The 24,399-nt window shown below is 41.2% G+C and overlaps 1 protein-coding gene across 3 annotated transcripts in view; it reads left to right on the top strand.

Moving 5' to 3' along the window:
- Positions 1-24,399, top strand: part of ctnnal1 (catenin (cadherin-associated protein), alpha-like 1) — a 48,248-nt gene that overhangs the window by 10,736 nt on the left and 13,113 nt on the right. For all 3 annotated transcript variants that reach the window (XM_010791651.1, XM_010791649.1, XM_010791650.1), the window contains exons 2-6: positions 14,459-14,648; positions 19,665-19,852; positions 20,648-20,767; positions 22,125-22,214; positions 22,469-22,639. In XM_010791651.1, the coding sequence (XP_010789953.1) occupies positions 14,459-14,648; positions 19,665-19,852; positions 20,648-20,767; positions 22,125-22,214; positions 22,469-22,639 (759 nt within the window). The remainder of the gene's footprint in view (positions 1-14,458; positions 14,649-19,664; positions 19,853-20,647; positions 20,768-22,124; positions 22,215-22,468; positions 22,640-24,399) is intronic.

The raw sequence follows: 24,399 nt of genomic DNA, 5'->3' as shown, positions 1-24,399 counted from the left end.
TAGCCAATGGCCACGCTCTTGTGTTCATACCTCCAAGCTAGGGAACCATGCTGTTGTCTTCCATGTTCGACCAAGAAGACAACACTTGTTGTTTGAGCAATGGCTGCTGCATCGTTTATTTTTGGAGTGTTCTACTCGATGATGATGATGATGATGATGATGATGATGATGATGATGATGATGATGTTGAGAGTATGGAGCCTCTAATTGTCATGATTGGGATCTTTTAGATTTTAAGTGCTTTCATATCACAATTCAACAGCACACAGAAATCATGGAGGGGGTTAATCAACATTTTGAGTCAGATGGCAAACACAAAGTAGGAACAGTGCTCTAGGCTACTTTTTGGCAGGGTCCAGAGGTTTTCAAAGAAAAATATTTGTTACAGCCTCTTTCCCCCTGTTTCTTTCGTCTCAAGGTGCGTCAAAACACAAGTTGAGACTGATCTTAATTCATCAACTTGTAGGATATCTTGCGATCAGGTTTAGCTTTTCATTAATTACCCATTTTGGTTTGTTTATACACAACAACAAGATGCCATTTCTGCAAATGAAACCTCCCCCTGAAGTGTTTTAATTTGTTTTCTTTGCCTCCTCTCTTCCTGGAGTGTAACAACTTGCCTAATACAATTATATGAATATTCTATTACAGAGCTGCAAGTCTTAATTCAATTAGTGAAACTAAATGTGAATTGATGTCCAGGCAAAGCTTTCTTTATGACTATTTGGATGTTATGAAACTTCTCCCTGAATGTTGCCAGCAGCCAAATGGAGAGATTGAAGACCTCGCATATGGATGTAATATTTGATATGTCTGTGTTTTCCCCTAAATATGATGTTTCCTTGCCAAATTAAACTGCCATGTTCCTGTAAAAAATGTATCCAAAGCAGAATTATGAAGGAGAATGAAATAACCTTGTCATCTATGGAACAAAGGGCCCAGTGTAGCCTGGAGAAAATTGTAATTGCATACGGTGTACATTTCCAAATGGGAGGCATCTCACCTGCATTGCCCCTCTGCCCGGGCCAGAGATGTCTTTGATATTGCGTTCATGATGTTTTGCAAAAACCTGCTTAGATCAAAGATGTCAGTGCCGTCAAGCTCAGTATGATAGATCCACGTAAAAACCGTAAGATCATAGGGAAAATGAAATGTGTTGTGTTGTCAGAGTCTTGAGTTGTTTCTGTCAGCTTTAGGTTTGTTGCAGCCTGACATGACTTGTTTCATCCTATCTTCCTCCCTTTTTTGTTGTTGAGGTATTTTACATCCTTTTGAAATCAAGAAGATGCATGTTTTGATTTTTCACTGCCTTTGAAATATTTGTTACACTCTTAAAGTGAGATGTTGTATTTAGCTGCAGGCAGATGCCTTTGACAAGTAACCCCCCCCCCACACACACACACTCTGTTTTGTGCTTTTTGATCAAAACAAGTGTAGAAAATATCAATTTCAACTCCAAACTCTTAGATTTTATTTTTGGTAGAATGAGAGCTACAATGAGAGAATGACAGAGTATATTATACAACATTAACTAAATCAACAATATGGTGCCACGTTTCAACTTAATAAAACAGACATATATTTAAAGGTCCCATGTCATGCTTTTCCGGTTATTACCCATCCCTTTGTGTGTTATGTAGCTTGTTCTGCATGTCAACGGTCTGCAGTGTCAAAAACCCTCAAAGTACACCCTGTTGCGAGTAAAACTCTAAAACAGAAAAGACCTGTCTATGCTGCCCCAGAACGCCTCGTTGGAGATTTCTCATTTTTCATTGTTTTCTTCCTGGGTTCTGTGACGTGTGAATACCCAAATCAACAACAAATGACCGGATTGGCCCAAATGGACCAATCCACGGAGCACCTCACACACCAGGATCCCTTGGCCAACTAACAGGGAGTCCCCATTGACTTGCATAGAGCTCCTGGTAATAGACGAGTTGGGACCACGGAGAAATGCTCTCCGCAGACCCGTTCTCACAGCGCTATAAACCTTTTTCTTACTCAATATCAAGCCACACTTATTGTTTTTACTTCGGCTGTGAGTGTTTGTGTGTGCTCAGGATGAGTTTCGCTGTGTTTTGCTGTATCGCCGACTCGGAAACCTGTCCGCTCCTCGCAGCAGCGGCGAGCAGCGGCGAGTTGCGGCGAGCAGCGGCGAGCAGCAGCGAGCCTCGCAACGTCCCGACCAATCAGAGCACAGTGGGCTCACAGGGAGGGGCGGGGGGGCAGGAGCTCCAACAAGCCGTTTAGGACAGAGAGTGAATACANCACATACTTTACAGAGATGCTGTATGGGAAACCAACGTGAGTTTGGAACATTGAACAATTTAAATCTATTCTAGTAGACCTCAACAATGGAAATATGATCTGTAGAAATGGCCATGACATGGGAACTTTAAATATACTTTGTTCCAGAGAATAAAATAAAATGATGGATTATTTAGCTTGTTTAATCCATAAAAACATTTTCAATCACTGCGTCTAGCCAAGAAATGTACATCATAACCCCATGTAAAACCTTATGTATTGAGTCTGGATAAACCAATGAGATTAAATGTGTTAATAAGTGAGATTTAGAACAAGTGCTGGTATGTGAATTAAGTTAGATTAGGACGGAACCAGGCCAGCTGTTTAGTCCTATTTACAGTCTTTATGTCCACCTGCTGCTGGCTTTATTAATATTTATCAGACTGTGCAATAATAGGAAAATCAATCTCCATCAAACCAAAGTTCATAAAGTGTATTTCCCCAAATGTATAACAGTAGCTCGTTAATGGTAAGAGATGCATTCTTTTATTTTAATAGACAGGTCATTTGACTGGCATTGCTATATGTGCACATCAGTCTGAGGCTTTATAAAATGCAGCTTGTCATCCATGCTCATAAAAAACCTCTTGGTGCACTGTTTAATTCAATATTGTTATTACATTAGTTGTAATCTGATTTTCTAGTTTACTATTCTCCCACGAACATCTGTAAAAGGGTTTTTAAAGAGAAACAAGGTTGATGAACCACAACAGTAGTTTGTGTCATGGTTTGGTGCTCTGCAAACAGAGGAGATCGATTCCCTCTGCTCCCCTTTCCTGTCTTAGTTAACCTTGGATCGTGGTTAACAGAGCAAAAATTAATCCGCAGCCATGTTGTGTTTGTCTACCCCCCAGCAAGGATCATGGACTCAGAGGTCACACTGTGTAATCTCGTCTGTCTGAAGTGTCACTCGAATAAAAGAGAGCAATTTCTTTAAAAAGTTTTTGGATACAGTAGAGTGAGTCGGTAAAGACTTATTTTGCTTTGTTTCCACTGTAGCTCCTTCCTTCTGTTTTTCTTCGTCCTAGCTGTCCACCCTCTTCCCTTATTTACTGTCTGCCCTCTGCCATTCTCTATCTATCCCTCCATCACAGCTGTCCATCTGTTTTTCTCCCAGGTTTATCATTCTCTCTTATCAGCTGCTGCTGGTTTCTCCAGACTTCCTGCACCTCATATCAGCCTGACTGATTACACTGTAGCAATGCTCTGCTTTCAAAAGAGATTACGTGTTACTGTCATGGCACAACAAACCAGGTCAGCAGGGTATCATTATACATCTTTTACTTCAATTAGTTATACATCCGCTCAAACATAAAGTATGGCTTTTAGCACGTGGGAACCAAGCATTTGAATAAACGTGTATTATGGGAATGACTGTTTTAATAAAGACTGATTTCATTTTGCTTGTCAAAGATTGTCGCACGGTGACAACAACTAGCTCAGGTCAGAGTGACTCCGCTCTACACCCTCAGTGGGCCCACTTAAGACTTGATAGATTTCCCATTATTTTTAGACAGCCATGATGGAGTACCAGGTAGCACACAGCCTGTTCTGCTTTCCTCTTAGATTTGACTTCCCGAGCGGAAACACTACCCCTCTATTTGCCATCCGCTGCCAAGCCCTTTAGAAGAATACTTCTCTTCATGTGAAACAATCACAAATATGTAGTCTGATGGGCCATGTTTCCATTCCTCTATTTGGGAATCTGTCTCTGAGAGGTTTCAGAGAGGCTAAGAACACTTGAACCGTGACAGAGCACCGAGGATCGATGCCAAGTTGTAATACCAGGCAATAAGTGGGATTATATTTGTCGTTTATTTGACAGAGAATGTTCCCTGGGAAAATATGAGCTTAGTTCATTGCCTTTGTCTGCTGTGTGCCAACCTGACAATCGATGTTGCTTTTGTCTTGGCTTCTTTGCAAACACCTTCATAGACCAAGCAAGCACTGTCTGATTGTTGTAATATAGAGCCAACTGCCCTTCACTTTAACCGTGGTTGCAGAAGTTAAGTAACACAACCAACATTCAACTTTTTGTTACATTTTATGATTTATATTCCCTTCAAAGTAATCTCCCTTTGTCATTGGTTTGAAGGCCGATCCAAAAAAGAGATTTAAAAGCAAGTGTGCTTTGTCAGCATTAGACATATCTTTGATTGATATGCTCATTGGGAAATTGGTTTAAGTGATTCATTCAGTAAAAAATATCTGCATTTTCATTATATTCCAAGGCCTAATGGTGAGTCAGCTAATCTGACAGGGCTTGAATTCCTTGCTTAAAAAAAAAAATGATGATGCACACTGCAGCAGCACTTGCTGTTGTGCCGTGGTGCGACAAAAGCTGAGGGGGAAAAAGTATAGTGTTTGACACGTTGCCGCGCTATGAGTCATACGAGGAGCCTGGAGCAAACATTTCAGTTGACTACTCAGGGTTAGATGTCAGCTCAGCTTTAATGGGAAAGTCACGGTCACCTGCAGAGATTTAGCGGAAAAGAAAACAGAGATGACAGTTTAGTTAGCAAATCATGTTATGCCTTTGACCATGAAAATAAAAAAGCAGCTCAAACCTCAGTTTTTTCTAGAACAGTGAGTAGTAATAATATGAAGAGCCGTGTTCAGTATTTAGTAGAAATGTCCTGCGTTAATATTTTAGCCGTTGAAAACCGCCCAAATATTGAAAGCTGGAATCGAAAGCATTGCTAGATTCTCCATCAATCTTTTTTTATTCATCCTTGAATTTGATATGTTCTTTTTACCACTGCTAATTTTAGACTGACTTTATATTTAACCAAGCTTGAGTTCCCTTGTTGTTGCTTATGTTACATGAACAGTTCAACATTTTTCCTATTTACTTTCTTGTCAAGAGTTGTTGAATGAGAGGATTGATACTGATATCATGTGTGTTCATGTGTAAATATTAATGTTAACCAAGCATACAGCATGCTTATATTCCCCCTGACTAAGGTACTCTTGTTCGAGTACTGTATTGACACAAGTATTACAAATGTTACCCAGCTCTAGTCGTGACTGCCAAAAAAAAGAAATAATATTTAACATGCGGCAGTCAGTGAGTTTCCTCAGTAAAGTAAATGGTTGTGGCACAGAGGAGTTACCGTATGAACAGCTCGGTGCATGTAGGTCTCAGATCCCAGGTGATCCACCGCCTCGGGCTGCTCTGTATCTGAAGCTGACCCTCACATTATCCCCAGGTACACCGGAGAAGGGCCAGGTGAACATTGAGGCAGCCAGAGGGAGTTTGACCCACGTTGTTTTTCAGGGCACATCTCTTCTCTCCTTGCTTGACCCGTCCCTGACTTTCTCTTTGTCCGGCTCCGACGCTCTCTCCCTCCCTCCCACTTACTATCCTGAGAATTACGTGTGCAAGAAGGAATGAAAAGAGGTATTGTGCTCTGCTGAATGCAAGCTGTGTGTGTGTGTGTGTGTGTGTGTGTGTGTGTGTGTGTGTGTGTGTGTGTGTGTGTGTGTGTGTGTGTGTGTGTGTGTGTTTGTGTTTCATTGGCTGTCTCTACTCCAGAGCTATGCTATGAAACTATGCAGGCATCATGAGCCTTGGCATACCTCAGTGGTCAGAGGACCAAGGTACCTGTTTTAGCAAGTGTCACATGTACCATCTTTCCATTTGTGTAACCTCACATGCAACACTCAAATAGCTTGCTTAGTTAAGATCAGTGGTATCACTTTCTGCTAAAAACTTGTTTTCATTATAATATTTCAACACACGACATAACAATTTAATGTATGTGTTTACACTACTTGCAATGTACAGTCAGGTCTCTTTAGGCCGGAAATGTGAATAACATGCACTAGCAATGTCTGAAATATGCCTGTAATCCAAAAAAACACCTAAAATAAATAAAAGTAAGCAAGCATCAAATGCCCAGACAGATTATTAATCATGTGTCATTTACATATTATTTGATCAGGTAAATTCTGAGAAAATAAAAAGTTCAAATGTGCTATTTTATGTTGATTTTGAATATATCCGTTGTGTTCAGTTCTTGAATAAAAGGCCTCACAAGTGCATCCATAACACACCCACTATGTGTCTTTCAGACTCACTACAGTCATGATACTCTAATGTTGGTCATTCTCCCTCTTGAGTAGTCGGTTTACACACAATGGGATACAGCTAGTTGTTATTAATCTGTGATAACCTTTTTGCTGATGTTTGCTGTGGATTCAATCTGCCTGTCCACATATTCAAATGTCAGCTCTGATTGCTGAGCCAAAGTTTGAAGGCCAGTCAGTGCCTGTCTCTCATACAACTCCAATGGGCCACAGTCTGAAAAACATACAATCGCATTCAACTCGTTTTTCGTCACTGTCTTTCAGACCTTTTTTTCTGTATCTGCTAACCTCAGTACACCCCCACTTCTCTGTGTCTACCTCCATTAGTGTCCGTCTGCTTGTCTGTCTCGTTGGCTGCGTGTCATGCGCGAGTGGGCGGAGGTTCATGTCACATGCTCGCCGGCTGATTAATGACCTTTGTCACATGTCCCCCGCTTTCCTCCCCACCATGTTTACCTAGCCTATCCACTTCCTAGACTTTGGTCAAACAAAGTGAAAACTAGCTTAACCCATTCCATGATTACCAGCTGTGAAAAACGTACAACATTAATGCATGACAATGAAAATAAAACATAACCAAAAACTTTTACTGCTCATTAGGACGAGTTCCTAACCATGGGTAATGCTATATTGAAAATGTACCGAGGCATAAAGAAAACAAATCTTGACTATCGAGCAAAATTCCTCCAATAGCATTTGTAAATGTGAATAATTCATTGCCATGGGCAGAAATGCAATATCATAACCCATTATATCCATATAATTGTACTGTTGAATGTGTTTTTAAAGCAGTACTAGTTTTTTCAGAAACAAGCTATAAACACAACTGCAACATATTCTCGTTTTTAAATGAATAGATCTTCAACTTGATTATCCGATTTACACGGTGCAACATTGGTCATTTTTCTGTCAGCAAGTAGTGATATACAACTAATGATGTGAGAATTATGGCGAGAAAGAGAAATCTGAAAATGACATATCCGTGTTTCTCATGCAACTGCGATTTAAAAACTCAATAATAACCTAATGAAAGTCTTACAGAGTCGCAAATAAATAAGCACAAATACATGCTTGTCCTTTGGGGATTTAATACACAGGAATGATAATCTGTTTGTTGGTTATACTACATGGCTGTCAGCTTGCCCCTCTGTTGGCCTCTGCGGTTTTCCCACATCCATCACCCCCCATGTCCCCCCCCCCCCTCTCTTTGGCAATCAGCTGGTATTATCCCTGTCGTCTTGCTGTTGTATAGGCATGCAGCAATTATCTTTTCTTTGAAATGATCTGTCTTGCAGGCTAAACCCATCTGTGTTCAATTATCCTAAATGGCTGCAGCTACTACTTCCAAACCACTGCACTCTCCATTGTTATCTCTATAACTAGTACTTCAGCTAGATGTGTGTTTATGCGGGGTGAAAAGGTAGATGGTGAAAGTAGGTTTCACTGCTTGGATGCAGCCTCATAATGTTAGGCCACTATCACTGGTTTAGGGAGCCGTAAAAGAGGCCCCAATTTAGACTTATCCTTCTTATGTATAGGCAGAAAAGAAATACAGATGCCTGGGGTTCTTTAACCTCTTTTACACCAGAATAATTGAGTTTCTGCTTGTTTCCGTTATTCCTCCCAAATGCAGACGTGATTTTGGCATGATATCAACGCCTATAGGTTCTTAGAATCTGTACAAAGATTGAACTTCTACTTAAAACTGGCCACTTAAACAGACTTATGGTGTGTGTGGTAGTACCCATTGAAAAATAGCCCCTCATATAAAATCATATTCCTAAAATTGCATGACCTGTCAGGACTACATATGGTTGAGGTTCAGCTCAGCTTCTAGGCTTGATTCATTTGCTGCCTTGTGGTTTGTAATTTATCAACCTACTCCAAAAAAAGTTGCGTTTTGCTCCCAGTAGCTCTGTAACTCTAACCAGTGTCCGTAGGGAGCTGAAAGCATACAAAAGTGCAGCTTACAATTGCCAGATGAGGGCATGACGCATTGTTGCAGAATATGGGTGTACTTTGGCTAGCCTGGTAAGTTGCACTAATGTTTTTCTTCAGTAATGACCAACTGCTTCCAGAAGACTTGGCATACTAGTTTGGACCAATTTGTCAAATGATTGTGCATTGTGTGCTTGAAATTAGGCCTATAGAAATGTACTTGTTTCATTGGGGGATGAAAGGGCATATGTTTTCTAATTAATCAGATGTTGCAGTGTAAGAATTGGACGGTGCAGCAGCTCTACTATTTCTGCCGTTCTTTGCACATGGTTTCACAGTATACCCCAAATGATGCAGCTTAAAAAAATCAAGAGCTGTTACTGCACCGTATCACACTGCACTGTACTGCAGCGGCCATGCTCTAGAGACAGACTTGACTCCTTTACAGTACTGCGCACAGAAAACTTCTAGAGGAGAGATAAATGTGTTGATAGAAGAAAGGGAATTAAAAAAGATTGAAGAAAAGTGTCAGATATAGTGAGGATGGAAAAAGTCATAATAAAGTGTGATGCCTATGTCCTACTCTTTATTCCCTTGCTCCCTCTCCTTATATATCTATATGCACTCTCCTCCTAGCTCTCTTGTCTCTCCTTTCTTCTCCCTGTATCGCTTCTCCAGTCTGGCTGTGGACCAGCGTTGAACTCCCGTCTGCTCACGCTCACAGCCAATTTGGAAGGAATTTGCTAACCCATTAAAGTGCATGTTCAGTACAACTTTCATCCTTTTTCTCTTATGTTTTTTCATTCTCTTGGCGGTCCCCTGTGAAAACACAGCCACGTCTCCGCCTGCCCAGCAAAACCCTGGCTTTTTTAAGTGCTGATACTGTGAAAGACAAAAAGTTTGGAAACCTCCAGGCGTTATCATCATGGAAAAGACAAAACCCTGTCCTTGTCCTTTTTAGGTACAGCTCTCCCTGCGACAATGATCCCTTTGTGCGGTAATGTGCTGAAATGAGACCTGGAAGTATTCTTTTTCCTGTTTACTTTAACAAAGTGTTTATATGCTGTAGAGTTTGTGTAATTGGACCGACAATCTGAAGTGTACGGAAATAGAAAGCTTCCAAAGTTAGCACAAATGGAGAAATTATGTTTCACATAAACAAGGACAAACTCACTTAACTAAAATGTCAGAACACAAACATGAACGAAACCTCCATCTTTGTTTCCCCCTTGTCTCCTTCTCTCCTTGTCTTCACACAAGCTACTGTCCAATTACTTCCTGTCTATACACATAACAAGTATGTAGCGCTACTACGGCAGTAAAGTAACTTGTATCCACAGCCCACACCCACACAGCTTCACTAAACAAAATAAAAAAGAACTGCTGTCACTACGGATGGATAACGTTCCTTCTTTGATCCACACCCCCACATGTGGAAATCCTATTGAGTTGTCCTGCTAATGGCTGAATGTGATGTGAGTTTCTTTGCTAGGATTTGCTTAACTTTTCATTTCATCTTTTTGATCTGGATTAAAATGTAAGTTTGAGTTAGCTACTCTTGTCAACAGGCCAAGTACATTTAGCTTAAAGGAATCAGATATACTATTCAAACAAATAAGCATGCCAATATAACACTTGCCAGGAAAGCAGCTATTGTGATCAATGGCTACAATGAATGTTCAATAAAAGCCTCGTCAGGCCTCCAGCTTGTTCACACTCACTTTTGTCTTGCTGCCTTTGTTTGTGAGAGATTTGTTGCTGTTTTTGAATGCCAAAAATGTCGCACATTTGCCTCGGGGAGAGAGGTTTTCAATTTGTCTTTCATAAGCACTGCCATTTATACTATTGCATTATCCAAGAATCACAACGATAAAAAGCCATGCAGGCCGAGTGAAGGAATGACTCGGATAACAGCAAACTTTCTCCCAGCTTGACCATTCAATGGAGCTCATTCAGTCGCCATGGGAGGCAGCCACAAATGTTTCCAGCTTTTGTTACCCTCTGATTTATAGTCGCTCACTGTGGCCTTGAAGTGTCGGTCTAGGTTTCCCGCTAACCAAATGTTTGGGCTCTGTTGGTGTATTGTGTTACTCAGAGTAAGCTATTGATTTTGTTTTTATTGGCCTTGTAATTGTCCTCCTAATTAGGGATAACAAAGAGGTGAAAGGTGGACGGTTGGGAATTGACTGAATGTGTACCAGGGGAGAAATAAGGGGTTGATCAGGATTTGAATTTGCCCACCACATTTATTACATTAAAAAGTAGAAAATAAAAATGTTTTACACCGGGGACATAACCAGTTATCCCTCTCAATAAACAAACCTGACGGAGGTCTGACTTTGCATCTGAAGCAACAGTTCTGCTTATGTGCCACATATTTCAAATCCTGCAAATCCTCAGTGGAGTTGTGGAGGCTTTGGGCCGGATGCTGCCTGGTTGGTAGAGCTCATTGGCATTCAAACACTGCTGGAGTGCAGCAGAGTACAGCAGCATGGTGCAGTGAGGGTGTGTGTGAAACAGAGAGATGAAGAATGAATGGAGAGGAGAGGTTTTTAATTGATGGGCTGCAGTGAAATATACAGTAAACTTCCAGCATTTGCTTTAATGATTCAACAGTTGTCTGTAAGGGGTGAAGCTGTTATCAACCAATGCAAGTCTAGAGTATCAAAATATCAACTAAAGTTGCTGAAAGTTGAAATGTAATGTCTGGCCCTCTGTAGTCTTGGTTACTATGATATCCAAAGGTTTCACTTGATACCCAGCAGTAATAACCTGTTTTTTTAACTTGAAATGCAATCTTCTTTTTTAGGGTTCTTTAACAAATGTAGAATGAGTGTTCTCTTTTCTCTGTCTGTGGAAAATGACACAAGTTCCTCTGATACACACACACACACACACACACACACACACACACACACACACACACACACACACACACACACACACACACACACACACACACACACACACAATGGCCTCTCTGCTGCTATGGCACTGTATCAATATTATGTTCTCCCACCCTGCTCTGTTCCTGTTTGCACAGCCCAGAAAACGTACCCACCTAGTACATGGAGGAAATTCAAAGTGGTCGTTACTCTCCGCTCTCTCTCCCTGCCTATCTTTTAACTCACTGACTTTTTCTCTCTGTTTGTGTTTTCACAGACACGATGCGTTAAACTTGTATAACTTACTTCACCCCCAGTTCATCTGCTGCCTGTAGAAGAAGCGCAGGAAGATCTGTAATCAGGTTTTCTTTTGCTGCCTCCCCTCTGCTCTCTCTCTCTCTCTCTCTCTGAGCCTCAGGGGCTGCTGTTTGTTTACCTTCACACATGCACAGGCTTAAGTTCCTCCCTCATGCTTTCCCTGTCCTTTAACACTGGATCAGTGCCAGCCTCAGTGTTCATGAGTGTCACCATTTGCTTGTACAAGTCATCTGGGAAAACAACCATGCCCTTCTCTGCATTCAGACACAGAGTCTTCAAGAATAGACAGATGCTTGAATCATTTCTACGTCACAGAAATGTCTCTTGTATAACATAAATGCCACATGACGTTCTAAGACAGTCTGTTTATGACATAGCTCTGAATCATGTGGCACTGGGCCCTTATTTTAGACTGCGTCAATCCAGCCCGTGTCTGTGTTTTCTCCGGAGTGTCCTGCTCTGTTTGGGGGACTGTGGGCTCACGATGATAAAGTGGAGAGTGACGGGCCAAATGAGCTGCTTTATGATCCTGTTCAGGGTCGGGATCTTTGTTGGATTTTTTTAATTTGGTACAGCAGTTAAAAGTACAAGACATACCTCTGGAAAAAGCAGTTTTACTTTCTCTATCGTAGATCTACAGTTTTTCTTCAAACATTTGGTGACAGAGATGGTTCTAAAAAGGGGCAGTTATAGAAGAGAAACAATAAAGGAAGAACGAGGGAGCATCAGCTTCATTTGGTGTACTCTATTTTCTTTTTAATCACTTTTTCATTGTGTCGTTTTTCATCATTTTTAAATCACAAGTCGATCAAAATAAACACAATTATTGTTCACATCCTTCAAGCCAAAATGAATCGCATTCGAGGGCTAAGGTTCTCAAATATAACAAGTCTATGCTTTTGTTGGTCTTCTTTCACTGTTATCTGATGTTTATTGAGCTAACAATCAATCGGTTGAAAATAATAATGAAGAAATTGAGAGAATAATTACAAAAAGCCTCTTTTGGCTGTTGCATGTATTGTTGGGTTGACTTTGGTACTAAAAGACTAACAATCGTCCTACTTAACTGTATGTAGCTTCATTAGAAAGCAAACGAAGAGCCCAGATTACAAAATCCTTGTGTGTGTGTGTGTGTGTGTGTGTGTGTGTGTGTGTGTGTGTGTGTGTGTGTGTGTGTGTGTGTGTGTGTGTGTGTGTGTGTGTGTGTGTGTGTGTGTGTGTGTGTGTGTGTGTGTGTGTGTGTGTGTGTGTGTTGGGCTGCACGATATATCGCGCTGTGACGATAATCGCGATATGCGCAATATTCACATCACAGGACAACTTAAAAAAAAAACTTTATTTTTTATTTTTTTAGGACTTGCGATGTTAAGTAGGCAAATTAACTCAAACACGTCATGTTACAATTCTTTTGCTGCTTGCTACAAAAGGAAAACTTGCGCGTCTTTTCTTCAATTCCTGTATGTTTTCATATCGCAATATATATCGCAGGGCGGGGGGGAAATCGCAATTTTCATTTTTCTCCAATATCGTGCAGCCCTAGTGTGTGTGTTACCTGTCACTTGCTGAGCCACAAAAAACCCTTTCCACTTTCCTCTCAGGGATATTGTGTTATACACTGTCAAACATATCTGAACACATTTCAAAGCATTTCATTCACTTCTGTGGTCCTGTGTCAAGATGCGGCGTGTTGAAAGAGCCATCTGAGCGTAACAGAACCAGCACGTGTTCAAAGGCTTTTCTGCTAAAGACTCCCCACTTTGACCACCTGCAGCTGTGGACCAATTAAAATCCCAACCCAGCACTCCCTGACCCAAATGGTTTGACACACATACACACACTGACACCCACAATGATAACAGCTGGAGAGAGTGAAAGCAATCAATGAATAATTGATGATAATTTACTGTTCCCATTCATAATTCATACCCTCAATTATCACTAAGAGGCCCCACCTGAGTTTAATGTGTGTGTGTTGTTGTATTCAGTGGTGGACTATCCTTTGTATGTCACAGAAGAAGTGCGCGTGTGTCCCATCTGCTGTGTTTGTTGCTTCTCATTTTGGAAATGTTATAAAATGTTGTGTAAGAAGATTTGGAGATAGGATGCGTGTGTTCTGTTGACATGCTTACCCTCAGTGTGCAACATACGGGGGGGTCTGGGGGAGCTCGACCCTCCCTGATTAACACCTGAGCCCCCCTGAAATCCTCAACAGCAAAATGAGAGGGGGTTCTCAAATTATGATATGTATTTGTCACTTGCAATGGTCACTAAAATGTTTTTAAGCTTACTATGTCCAGTATTCATAATTCAAAACATTTATTCACATATCTTCTATTTTGGCTGGCAAAAGCATTTCCTCGCATGGAAGCGAAAACAGACGGCTCTTTAACGGTCGCGTATTCATTCATTCATATGAACGTCAGAATATAGAATTATTTGACGGCACCCCTGAAGAGGCCAGGCGGCGCCCCGGTTGAGAAACGCTGCTATAGACTACTGATTGTCTTGGCTTGCATCCATTAAATATTGTATAGGCCTACTGCATATTGAGAAATCTTCGACCGGTAAATTGCGCAATAAACAGGAGATGGGGACACCCCCCGATTATTGACGGGTATTTCGCACACTACTTACCCTCCTTCTGACACGAATCGTAGGTTATCCACGTGCCGTTTCCAAAACCTTATCTCTACTTGTAGCGGTGGATGCTGGAAACTCCTCTCTCCTGATAAGCAGATGGTGTGTGATCTCCAGGCTAAACATGTTCTATTATCAAAGATAGTGTTCAGTTTTTATCGCAGCATATTTTAAGAATGATTCTACAGAGGCATTGTGCAGCCATTCAAATAATGTATTTATTTAACTTCCTCCAGGTTTTGAGGTTTGTGTCAACATTTTTCCTTTTTTCTTTCTCCACATAGATCACAACTCTGATCAACCATAAAGACAAGCCAAATAAGTCTGAGCGCACCCTAGCAGCCATACACAGGGTGGGCCAGGCAGTGAGCGTGGCTGTGGGACGTTTTGTCGCCGTTGGAGAGGCCATCGCCTCAGAGAACCAAGAGCTGAAGGATGAGATGGGGCAAGCCTGCTTCGAGGCTCGCAGGGCAGGTGGGTTTCTTTGGCTGAATCACTTTGTGTCACTGCAACTCAATACATCCTCTAGTGCAGTGGTTCCCAACCTTTTTTCCCAAGAGCCCCCCCAAATGACTCCTGTTGGAAGTTGCGCCCCACACACACACACACACAAGGGGGGGGGCGCAACAGCGGTAATTAAAGTTTAAAAGTCTCTACAACTCCTGTCACAAACTGGATGAATGTGAAGTATTTTGTTAAAGGAGGATGAAGGGGGTAATTAAGGAGCACTATTGGAGTGGCTTTGATGGTTATTGGACTCAGGATGAAGTCAATTGGATTCCCGCTGTATGAAGAAATTAAAGGACGGCGCAAGTGGAAACAATTCACAAAGGGATTAAACTGTTTAAAACACATGCTCAAAGTAAGCCGATGTGTTTATGTGGATTCAAAAGCCGTAAATAATCTACAAAATGGAGGAGACCGATCTGATTGGAGCAACTCTGACAAATAATTCAACTGAAACCGGCATGGACAATGACTATGTTTTAAAAATGCGCTTATCCAGAAAAGCCCGGTTTGGACGCTTTACGGGCAGAAGAAACATTTCTATTAAAGAAAGAATTATACATTACTTCTTTATGCCTTTAATAGTACTAACTTGAATTGTTATTCAAATTAATTAATCAATTATTTTTCATATTTTATTGTAATGTAGAGACAAGGCTTTTAATGACAATCATTTATTGCTTTAAAAAAAAAAAAAAGTCTAAATATGATATTTGGCCTTAAATCATCTGAGGCCTAGCGCCCCCCAGGTTGGGAACCACTGCTCTAGTGTTCCTCTTCAGGGGTAGATAGAAACAGCACTTGTTTTGTGGTCACATCTGTGTTTTTAAACCGAAATTCTAAAGTCTTGTTCATAAACACTGTATATTTCTGTCTCATACATTGCCATGGCTTTAGGGTGTTCAGAAATGTCCATTAAGGTTGTTCTAGCTGGTCAGCGAATAAGACTTATCGGTGTTTATTTGTTAAGATAAACTGACAGTTTCATAAAGCATCAGGCCTCAGCTTGGGGCTTCAAAGTGTTATCAAATTTAAGCAGATTTCGATTTGTCTGGACAGCGTGGCTGACAGACACTATTACACCAGAGGACCTCCAGAGTGTTCTGAAGACATTGTTGTTATTAGGTTGGAAGTAAAGGCTGCAAAAAGGGCTTCTTCACCCAAGGGCGCTGTGTAGAAAGAGGGAGCAAATGTGTCTGCACTGGCTTGAAAAAGCACTGCATAATAAGTTCTTAAAAAACACTTTTAGAAACGTTATGCGGCAGGCTGTTGGCAAGATTGAAAGTTTTAGTTTTCCCGATGTTCACTGCCTTATAGATTTCTTCAGAGTTACGTAGAGAACATTTCTCCACCTGAGGTCAGACCCCTCATTTCTTTCCCAGGGTTTAAATCTGCTGTCTGGGCCTGTCTGTGTGTGGCTTATATTTCTCCCCACATCTAATTTTCTGCAGTTTCCTTCCAATTCTAAAACATGCAGGTTAGGTAATAGACTGCCAAACTATCCAGGTTGAGGTCTGCCTCTCGCCCAATGTGTGCTGTCAGACATGTCATGGATGGATATTTCGAGTGCAAAACAGTAAACAACTGAGAGAGACAAAGAGGTTCAGAGGGTTGTGGGAGGGGTGGAAACAGTGACAACCAGTGTGAAGGAACAAGAATGTGTGGATCGTTCTTATGGGACTGTCAGCTTTTATTGAACCCGAGACAGAAGAGGTGATGGTTTTGTCAGAAATGTGTTTCTTTCAGTGTTTTTACACTTTCCTACAAGCTTTAGCTATTAACATTTAATCAAAAAAACACCCAAGGCACACGTCAACCCTGTATCTTGGTGTCTTTCTAAGTTTTCTTACACTTTCTTGTTTAGATAGTTGGCATCACTTGCTTGTGAAACTTAGTTCTTATCAGGCAAAACAAGGACCTCATTTAGCCTTCTGCAGAGCACAGCGGAAACAAAATCCCACTGCATAAGAATTTAGTCACAACATCGTGATAATAGGTTTATGTTGGGGGAACCAAATGTATAGCAGAGCATTTAATCCTCACACAGCGTTGATTTGTAAAGACGCTTAAACTCTGACAAAGAAGTGCTGGTGGGAGGGGGAGAGAAGACTGATGAGAAAATGTGCGTGTGAATGTGTGTATAGGTGAGGCCTAGTGAAGCCTATGTGTGTGTGTGCATTTGCAATTGTCTGGATGTGTGTACCCGCTGCGACTAATTTATTCTAGTTCTCACTTTCCTCTTAGGAAGGCGTTTTCACAGTTTTGCCTTGCATTCCTTACACAGTTTACTGATTAAGAAGAAAGCCAACACTTGCTGTCTCTCTGACCATTTAATAAAATGATAGAGACATTTTCAGAGATCACAAATAAACACTTTTTTGAAGCTGTTAGTATCCAGGAGAGAGAAGGGCTAGTTAGTGATGGATTGACATTCTCTAATACCTAGCCGCAGGGAGAGTTTAATCAGGCAGGCTTCAGTCTTGTGCGCTATAATGAATGAAATAAAGGCAGGCTGAAAGCACTCTTTAATTAGATGCCGCCCGTCATCAGAGCAGTGAACAGATCCAATGAGGCAGGTCAGTGGAGGCAATCTGTGTTGGATCTCTGTCTCTGTCTCTTTCACTCAGTCTCTCAGTGTCATTCTCACATTCACAAACCGCTGTCTCACTTCATCTTTCTACTCATATCATAAGATTCAAGATATGACTGTAGGAAGATTCAAAATAAAACCATAGCTCATCAGTATTTTTAATACTGGACTACATGTTTAGGCAATCAATTGGTAAAACATGGGAATAAGATTACCTCTTAACACTTTTCAAACACACAAGTATTTACCTTTTTGAGCTTTCACTCATGAATGATGTATAAACTATACAGAAAAACATTTTTGTAATACTTTGAGCTAAACTCTTTTGCTTATGTGTAGCAGAGATACTGGGTGTTTCTCAATGTCGAGGAAGGCTGCTCCAGAGCCACTATTTCAAGCATACTACGTCATCGAGTGCCGCCGAAGGACTGTTCCAATGTCCAGCATACTTGGAATTCTACCGAGCTCGGCGTACTTCGTAGCAAGAAATTTCGAAGCTGCACATGTGTAGACTCCGCGGTCTTAAAATCCCCACAATGCTTTGCGCACGGACCAATTTCCCCAAATCTGTGGCGGAAAATGTAAGGCGGGGCCTCTCATATGACACTTGCTTGCCTGTTCCACTCTTCGTTTTCCAAATGCCAGGAAGGATTCTTGCCTCGCTTCTGAAGCAAGTGACTCGGAAGATATGTGCTACCAAGCAGGCGTACTCGACACTGTTCACCATGTTCACCATCTTAGTTTAGCATTGTCAGCATGCTAGTGTTGGCTAATTAGCAATAAACCCAGAGTAGGATTAGTTTTGAAGGTATTTCATTATAAACCAAAGTATTTCCAAAACCAAAACCAAACCAAACCAAACCAAAGTTCAGCTGGTTATAGCTCTAGATTAAAAGTGAATGAATCAACAAAGTAATCCTGTGGGGGCATAAAGATCTTTCTCAAGTTTTAATGCAATCGACTAACATGCGGACAGACATTGCCCTCAATTGAGAAATGCAAGATTTACTGTCTACAAGCGCTGCACCAACACATCCAGGATCAGCCTTTTCAAGTTTTCATTGATGAATAAAATCTAACATGTCAAACAGAAAGAAAGAGAATTCATTACACCTGAAGCATGATTTTCAATGTAGGAACAAGATGTTTTTTACAGGGAACAGATGCTTCTAGAGAGTTACAAAGGTCTCTAGAATAATGAAACTAAGGTACCAGCTCTCTGTTTTACATATAAGCTCATGCAAATCCATCCCCCAGTCCAAACCATTCATATTCTTGGATTTGAAGGGTAAAGTCGGCTCCATCTTCCCCCGTGCTAGTGTCATGGGGGTTGAGCATCCTTTGCCAGCCAGGCCTAGATGTTTTAACTGGTTAGCGGAGCTGGCACCAAAAAAGCTGCCTGTCGGATGCAATCAGTTTGTCAGTGCTGCTTTCTTTAAAAAAACAGCCAAACCGAAAAGACTGCCAAGCTGTATGACCCGATAGAGACCTAGCTATATACCCTTCCCCCTCTTTTCTGAGAGTTTCTCTCCTCCCTCTTACCCTGAACTCTGGACATTTTCTTCTTGTCTGGAAAGTCTGATGCTCAACGTATATTTCGCATTTGCATGTTTTGTCCATGTATAAATTGTGAGGGTCTTAGTTGTGTCATGTCACACAGAAAGCATGCCATTAGTGTTCGGTCAGGCTTGCATAGCTGTCACAACATTGTGCTGAATATAGTACCATTGTGTTTCATCTTGCCTAGGACGATATGTTCTCCCTGAGGTGAAGAGTGGCAGATTGGAAGGACATCACGCTGCTGTGTTGTCTGACTGAGGGCCTTTAGGAAATTATCATTTGTCCACCCATCCTTTCGTGTTCTGCCTCTTGTCAGGGTCCAGATCTCAGTGGCAGCCGGCAAAGCAAAGTCGCCTAAAGGTCTTTCTGGCTAGCCGCCACATCCTCCAGCTCTTCAGAGGGAACCTTTGGGCGCTCTCAGGCCAGATGGGAACTGTAAACCCTCCGGCGTGTTCTGAGTCACCCTCTTCAACTGGACTCTTCCTGAATCATCTGACAGACAGAAGCTCTCAGTCCAACCAAAAGTCTCATGAACTGTCAAACTCAATGTAATCAAAACAAGCACAAGCCTAAAAACAATCTTCAATGTATGTCCACTTAGGGTTACAAATATATTCGAGCTGTCATGTTTGAAGTTCTGTTTGCTCCTAGTTATTTCAATGCAGAGGGGAAGCCTTATGCAGAAAAAGCGCACTAGTTTGGGATCGGTACAATGCAGATATCCATTGAATCGATTGTTGCATCCCCATACTGAAATACAATATATCAACCCGGCCAGTATATCAGTCTATCTCTGTTGCTGAACCAAATACTTCCCTTCTCTCCTCATTTAGGTGATGCCATAGCCCAGCTGACAGACGCGGGATCACCCTTGCCATCCCAGTCAGAAGGATGTGGCACAGTGTTCAATGAGAGGACCGGGATGGTGAAGGCTGCACGCTTACTCCTTTCTTCAGTCACTAAAGTCCTGGTCCTGGCTGACCGCATCGTCATCAAACAGATAATCACATCACGCAACAAGGTGAGACATGCAAACTACCTCCTTAAAATGATATAGATAAGCTCTATTGCTTAGTCTCTTGCACACATACACACAAAAAGGTTAGCCATGCCTAAATAAAACACTCAGGCAGTTACGCAAATACCATCCTGGATCCTTTTATTTCCTAATAGATAAGCACTGGCTCTCTTACTCTGGAGGTAATTGGAGGGAACAGCACATTTAGTGATCACATAAAAACGCAGAGCAAGAGACTTTCTCCCTCCATCGTACCTGGCTATGCTCTTATCCAGACAGTGTGATACGGATGTAGCTGTAGACTGAGCCAAGAATGGAAACAGGGGGCCTTATCAGGACTGGTTAGCCTCGTTTGGACAGACAGTCGACAGCCCCCTGTCCTCCATTACCGGCAAACACAATTACATCTCTTCCTCCTCTTTGTCTGGTGGGGATAAAAGATACTGCGTTAGCGCTGCCAGCTAGCCCTCTGCAGCTAAATTAGCATCTACATAGACTGCTATTAACTAAAATGCAGGTTTGGAACGACTTCATCAGCTGATTTATTTTGGGAGAACACTTAAATAGTCACACAGGAGTAACCCAAATGCAATGCAAACAAATCTAAAATATTGATACATGACCGTCCAATTACTTTTACTCTTGGTTCTGTTGTGAGGAAAGGCTTCAGGGTTGTTTTTGTCCCTCCTGCTGATATCTTGCAATAACAGAAATAGGTTGTTTCAGTGTGCGAAGACTTCAAGAACACAACCATAAGGGGGCTTTCACCTTACTACTCTGATCTTCCATTCTTCTTAGGTCCTTGTTACCCTCGACCATCTGGAAAGAGTCAGCACCTTCCAGGAATTTGTACAGATTTTCAGCCAGTTTGGCAACGAGATGGTGGAGTTTGCCCACCTCACTGGAGACAGACAGAACGTGAGTAGCAAGTGAAGAAACCAACTCTTGTTGGTTTAAAGTGTCTAAATTGTCAGCACATTATAACGTTTTATTCAATAAATGAAATGTATTTGTGGTCTTACATATGGATATAGTCTAGTTTATAAACATTGGGTGATGTGACTTTAATTCAATAAATTCCAAGTACATTATGCTCACTCATGTAGATGCACTACAGTGGTTTTGACTTGACTGTGAAACCTGCTGCACTTACACCATAAATGAGCAGTCAACTCAATAAATCAATCATTCAGGCATGAAATATTTGCTCTTACCACAAAATAACGAACTCACGAAGCTTCTTCTCAAAACATTTGTTCTTTCTTTGGGTATCTATTGTTTTTTTCCTTATCCGTGTCTCAATTCATAAAAGGGAAATGTGCAGGTCAGTTATGACTCATACTGCTCAAACACTGTTTGCATCATAATTCATTATTGATGTAAACTGACCTATGCTTTCAGAGATGCATTCTGTCTGCAAATATCAGCTTTGGGAATAGCGCATATGCAAAACAAAACTTTTGCTTAAAAATGTGAGGAAAACAGGCCAACTAAGGGTTTTTATCTTTGTTCTGTCAAAGACTGCTAATCCTTCTTTGATGCATACATTGAGCCTCTGCAGCTAAAGCGCTTTCCCTGCAGAAGCTGATGTAAAATGCACCGTCTGCGATATCTAGACAGGGAGAGGATCGACCAGCCGTCTTTTTGAATTTGTTCACAGCACGTGTTTTGAAACACACATCATGTCCCTCCACAACGCAACACAGCTAATGCTCCCTTTACTCATTTGCCACCTGGTTTTCTTTGTCATTTTTTCTCATATTCACTCCCACTCATGCACTTTAATACATGCACAAGCACACAGCCCTTTAGAAAATCCACCATCTTCGTCTATTGAAGCCAGACGAGCACAGAGGCAAAAATAATGACAGATAATCACATCATCTTTGCAATCTATGGCATAGTAATGGGAGAGGAGTTGATTCAGCTGCCTTTTCCAAATCCCCAAATACCTAATTCGAGCTGTCTATTTCTGATTGGGATACATGAAGGGGGGTGCTGCAGGTCACACACACATCTTCTTTCATATTCTGGAAGCGTCTCTTTTTATTAGAAGGTAATTAACTTGGGAAGCTTCATCTGTGTGTAAGGTTGGAGAGGAATATATGTCACATGTGTGTGTCCCTTTATACCAGCATGAAAGAGATGTGTCACATGCTTTTGATGCTTCATGTCCATCGGACACCCAGAGAGGTCTTAGAAGTTGCAGCTAAAGGAAAAGCCACCCATTACCATCTGGTGTGTGTGTGTGTTTGTGTGTGTGTTTGTGCTGTAGGACTTAAAGGATGAGAAGAAGAAAGCACGGATGGCGGCGGCCAGAGCAGTGCTGGAGAAATGCACCATGATGCTCCTCACAGCCTCCAAGGTAAACTCCAACACTGAACCTTTGGGCAAGGGTTATGGATTATGTCCACCTTAAAAGATGAATGGCCTTCTCAAGTTTATTTCATTTCAAGGCTTCTCAAATGCCGCGATCTATGGTAATACTCTAAGTCAAGTAATCATTCAAAATACAACGAGAGTGAATAATGGTGGTTGTAAGGCATGAAAAGGGTAGGAGTTCAAAAGAGTAAGAGAGGGAACAAACTTTTGATATTTCACATCGAATTCCTTTCCAAGACTTGCCTGAGGCACCCAGATTGCGAGTCGGCGCGGATCAACAAGGACGCCGTGTTCCAGAGGATGCGCTGTGCCCTGGAGCAAGTCATCGAGATAGTCACAGAGGCTCGGAGCTGCGGGGAGAACAAGATCCTCCCTGCCAGTATCTACAACGGCATCAAGGACTTCAAGGTAGGATGAGGAACTGGATTCAGTATTAGAGGTATTTGTGAAGTTCAGAAATGATTCTCTTGTGGCTTAATGCTACTGGAGCGTCCGAGGTGTTAGGGCTTGTGGAGCGTCACAAACACCGTCTCCATTTATTACTTTCAATTCTCTCTTACAACAACTTCAGAACAGCCTGCGCATGCTCAAACACATGAACTCTCACCCCAATGCTCACACTACGTTCTGTTTAAAAATCAGTATCAAGAACGGCAGAGACCTATTCAATTCATATCAATAATAAGAAATACCATGGTTTTAAACAAGTATACTATAGTGGCTCTGTGAGAGGGTTGGTGTGTGGTTGCATCATTAACATGCTAGCATCACCGTGTAGCAACAGCTTCAAATGTAACTCAGAGAATCAATATGTAGCACCAGACGTACCTATTTTGTCATTTAGTAATAGGGTTTGTGAATCACCAAAAATCAACATCACTATGACTAATGTTCTCCCTCCTCCCTGTGCAGTGGCAAATGAAAGAAAAACAACAACAACAAAAAATGTTTTGCCAGTGAGATGAAAGTAGAAGAAAGTATGTTAATGAAAGGGTGCAGAGATGCATACTGCTTGTAATAAATGGCTTCGTAGCTCTTAATGGCAGAGTTGAACTAAAAGCTTATGTAAACCTGTCTTCTGAGGACATAAGCAGAGACAGATAGCTCTTTAAAAGACACTTCTTTGTTGAAAAGATAAGGATGAAACAGAAAAAAATGCATTAGCTCTCATCTTTGTGTACTTGAGATTCTGCTTGCAGAATTTATTAGGCACCTTTGATGGCCCAAGGTGCCTTTTAGACTCAACACACATCCCACAATCCTTGTTATTTAATGACAAGGTCAAGTGCAAAACTGGTGATGAGGTAATATATTCATTTTTTCTCTTGAGGTCATTGTTTAGTAAAACTAACTACATTAATCTTTTAAACAATCCTTAAAATGCTTCATCGAGTCCTCACTAACACTAAGAAAGTGGATCGCATCACTCCAGTTCTGAAGTCTTTACACTGGCTTCCTGTGTGTCAAATAATTGATTTCATACTGCTGCTGGTTTATAAAGCATTGAATGGTCTAGTGCCAAAATACATTTTCTGTTCTCCTGCTAAATTATGAACTCTCAGGTATTCAGGGACTGGTCTACTTTCTGAGTCAGAACTAAAACTGGAGAAGCATCTTTCAGTTATTATGCTCCAAATATCTGGAACAAACTCCCAGAAACCTGCAGGTCTGCTGCAACTCTTAATACTTTTAAATCCAGGCTGAAGACTTTTCTTTTTGCCGCTGATTTTAATTGAACTATTCGGTACCACTTTACAATAAGACTACCCTTATAAAGGGTTTACTAATAGTTTGTAATTCATTTATTAATCAGTTTGTGAACACTTTATAAATCGTTAATAAGCTTTTATAAGACATGAGATAAACAGGGTGACTGTGACCGGTTGCTTGCCAAATAGTGAGCCCACATTTATCTGTACTGCTAAGTCTTATATTGGCTACCTAGATTACTTCGTCTTCTTCATCAGCCAGCATCCTTGGTATCTGTTGTTCACTGAGTTGAACTATTTCCTAGTATTTTCCCCAATTATTAATCCAATACTTAATCCAGCGATTTGCTTAAATAAATTAGTAATTCTTGGTAAATATTTGGTCAAAGATTGTATCAAAGGTATGTTAGTTTGTGTCCGGAGTGATAACCGGTGCTCTGATTCGGAATATAACCGGAT

This window comes from Notothenia coriiceps, unplaced genomic scaffold, assembly GCF_000735185.1.
Source record: "Notothenia coriiceps isolate Sejong01 unplaced genomic scaffold, NC01 NC01_scaffold00035606, whole genome shotgun sequence".
NCBI lineage: Eukaryota > Metazoa > Chordata > Actinopteri > Perciformes > Nototheniidae > Notothenia > Notothenia coriiceps.
Note: the sequence above shows the minus strand (reverse complement) of the source record. Positions and strands in the feature narration are given on the sequence as shown.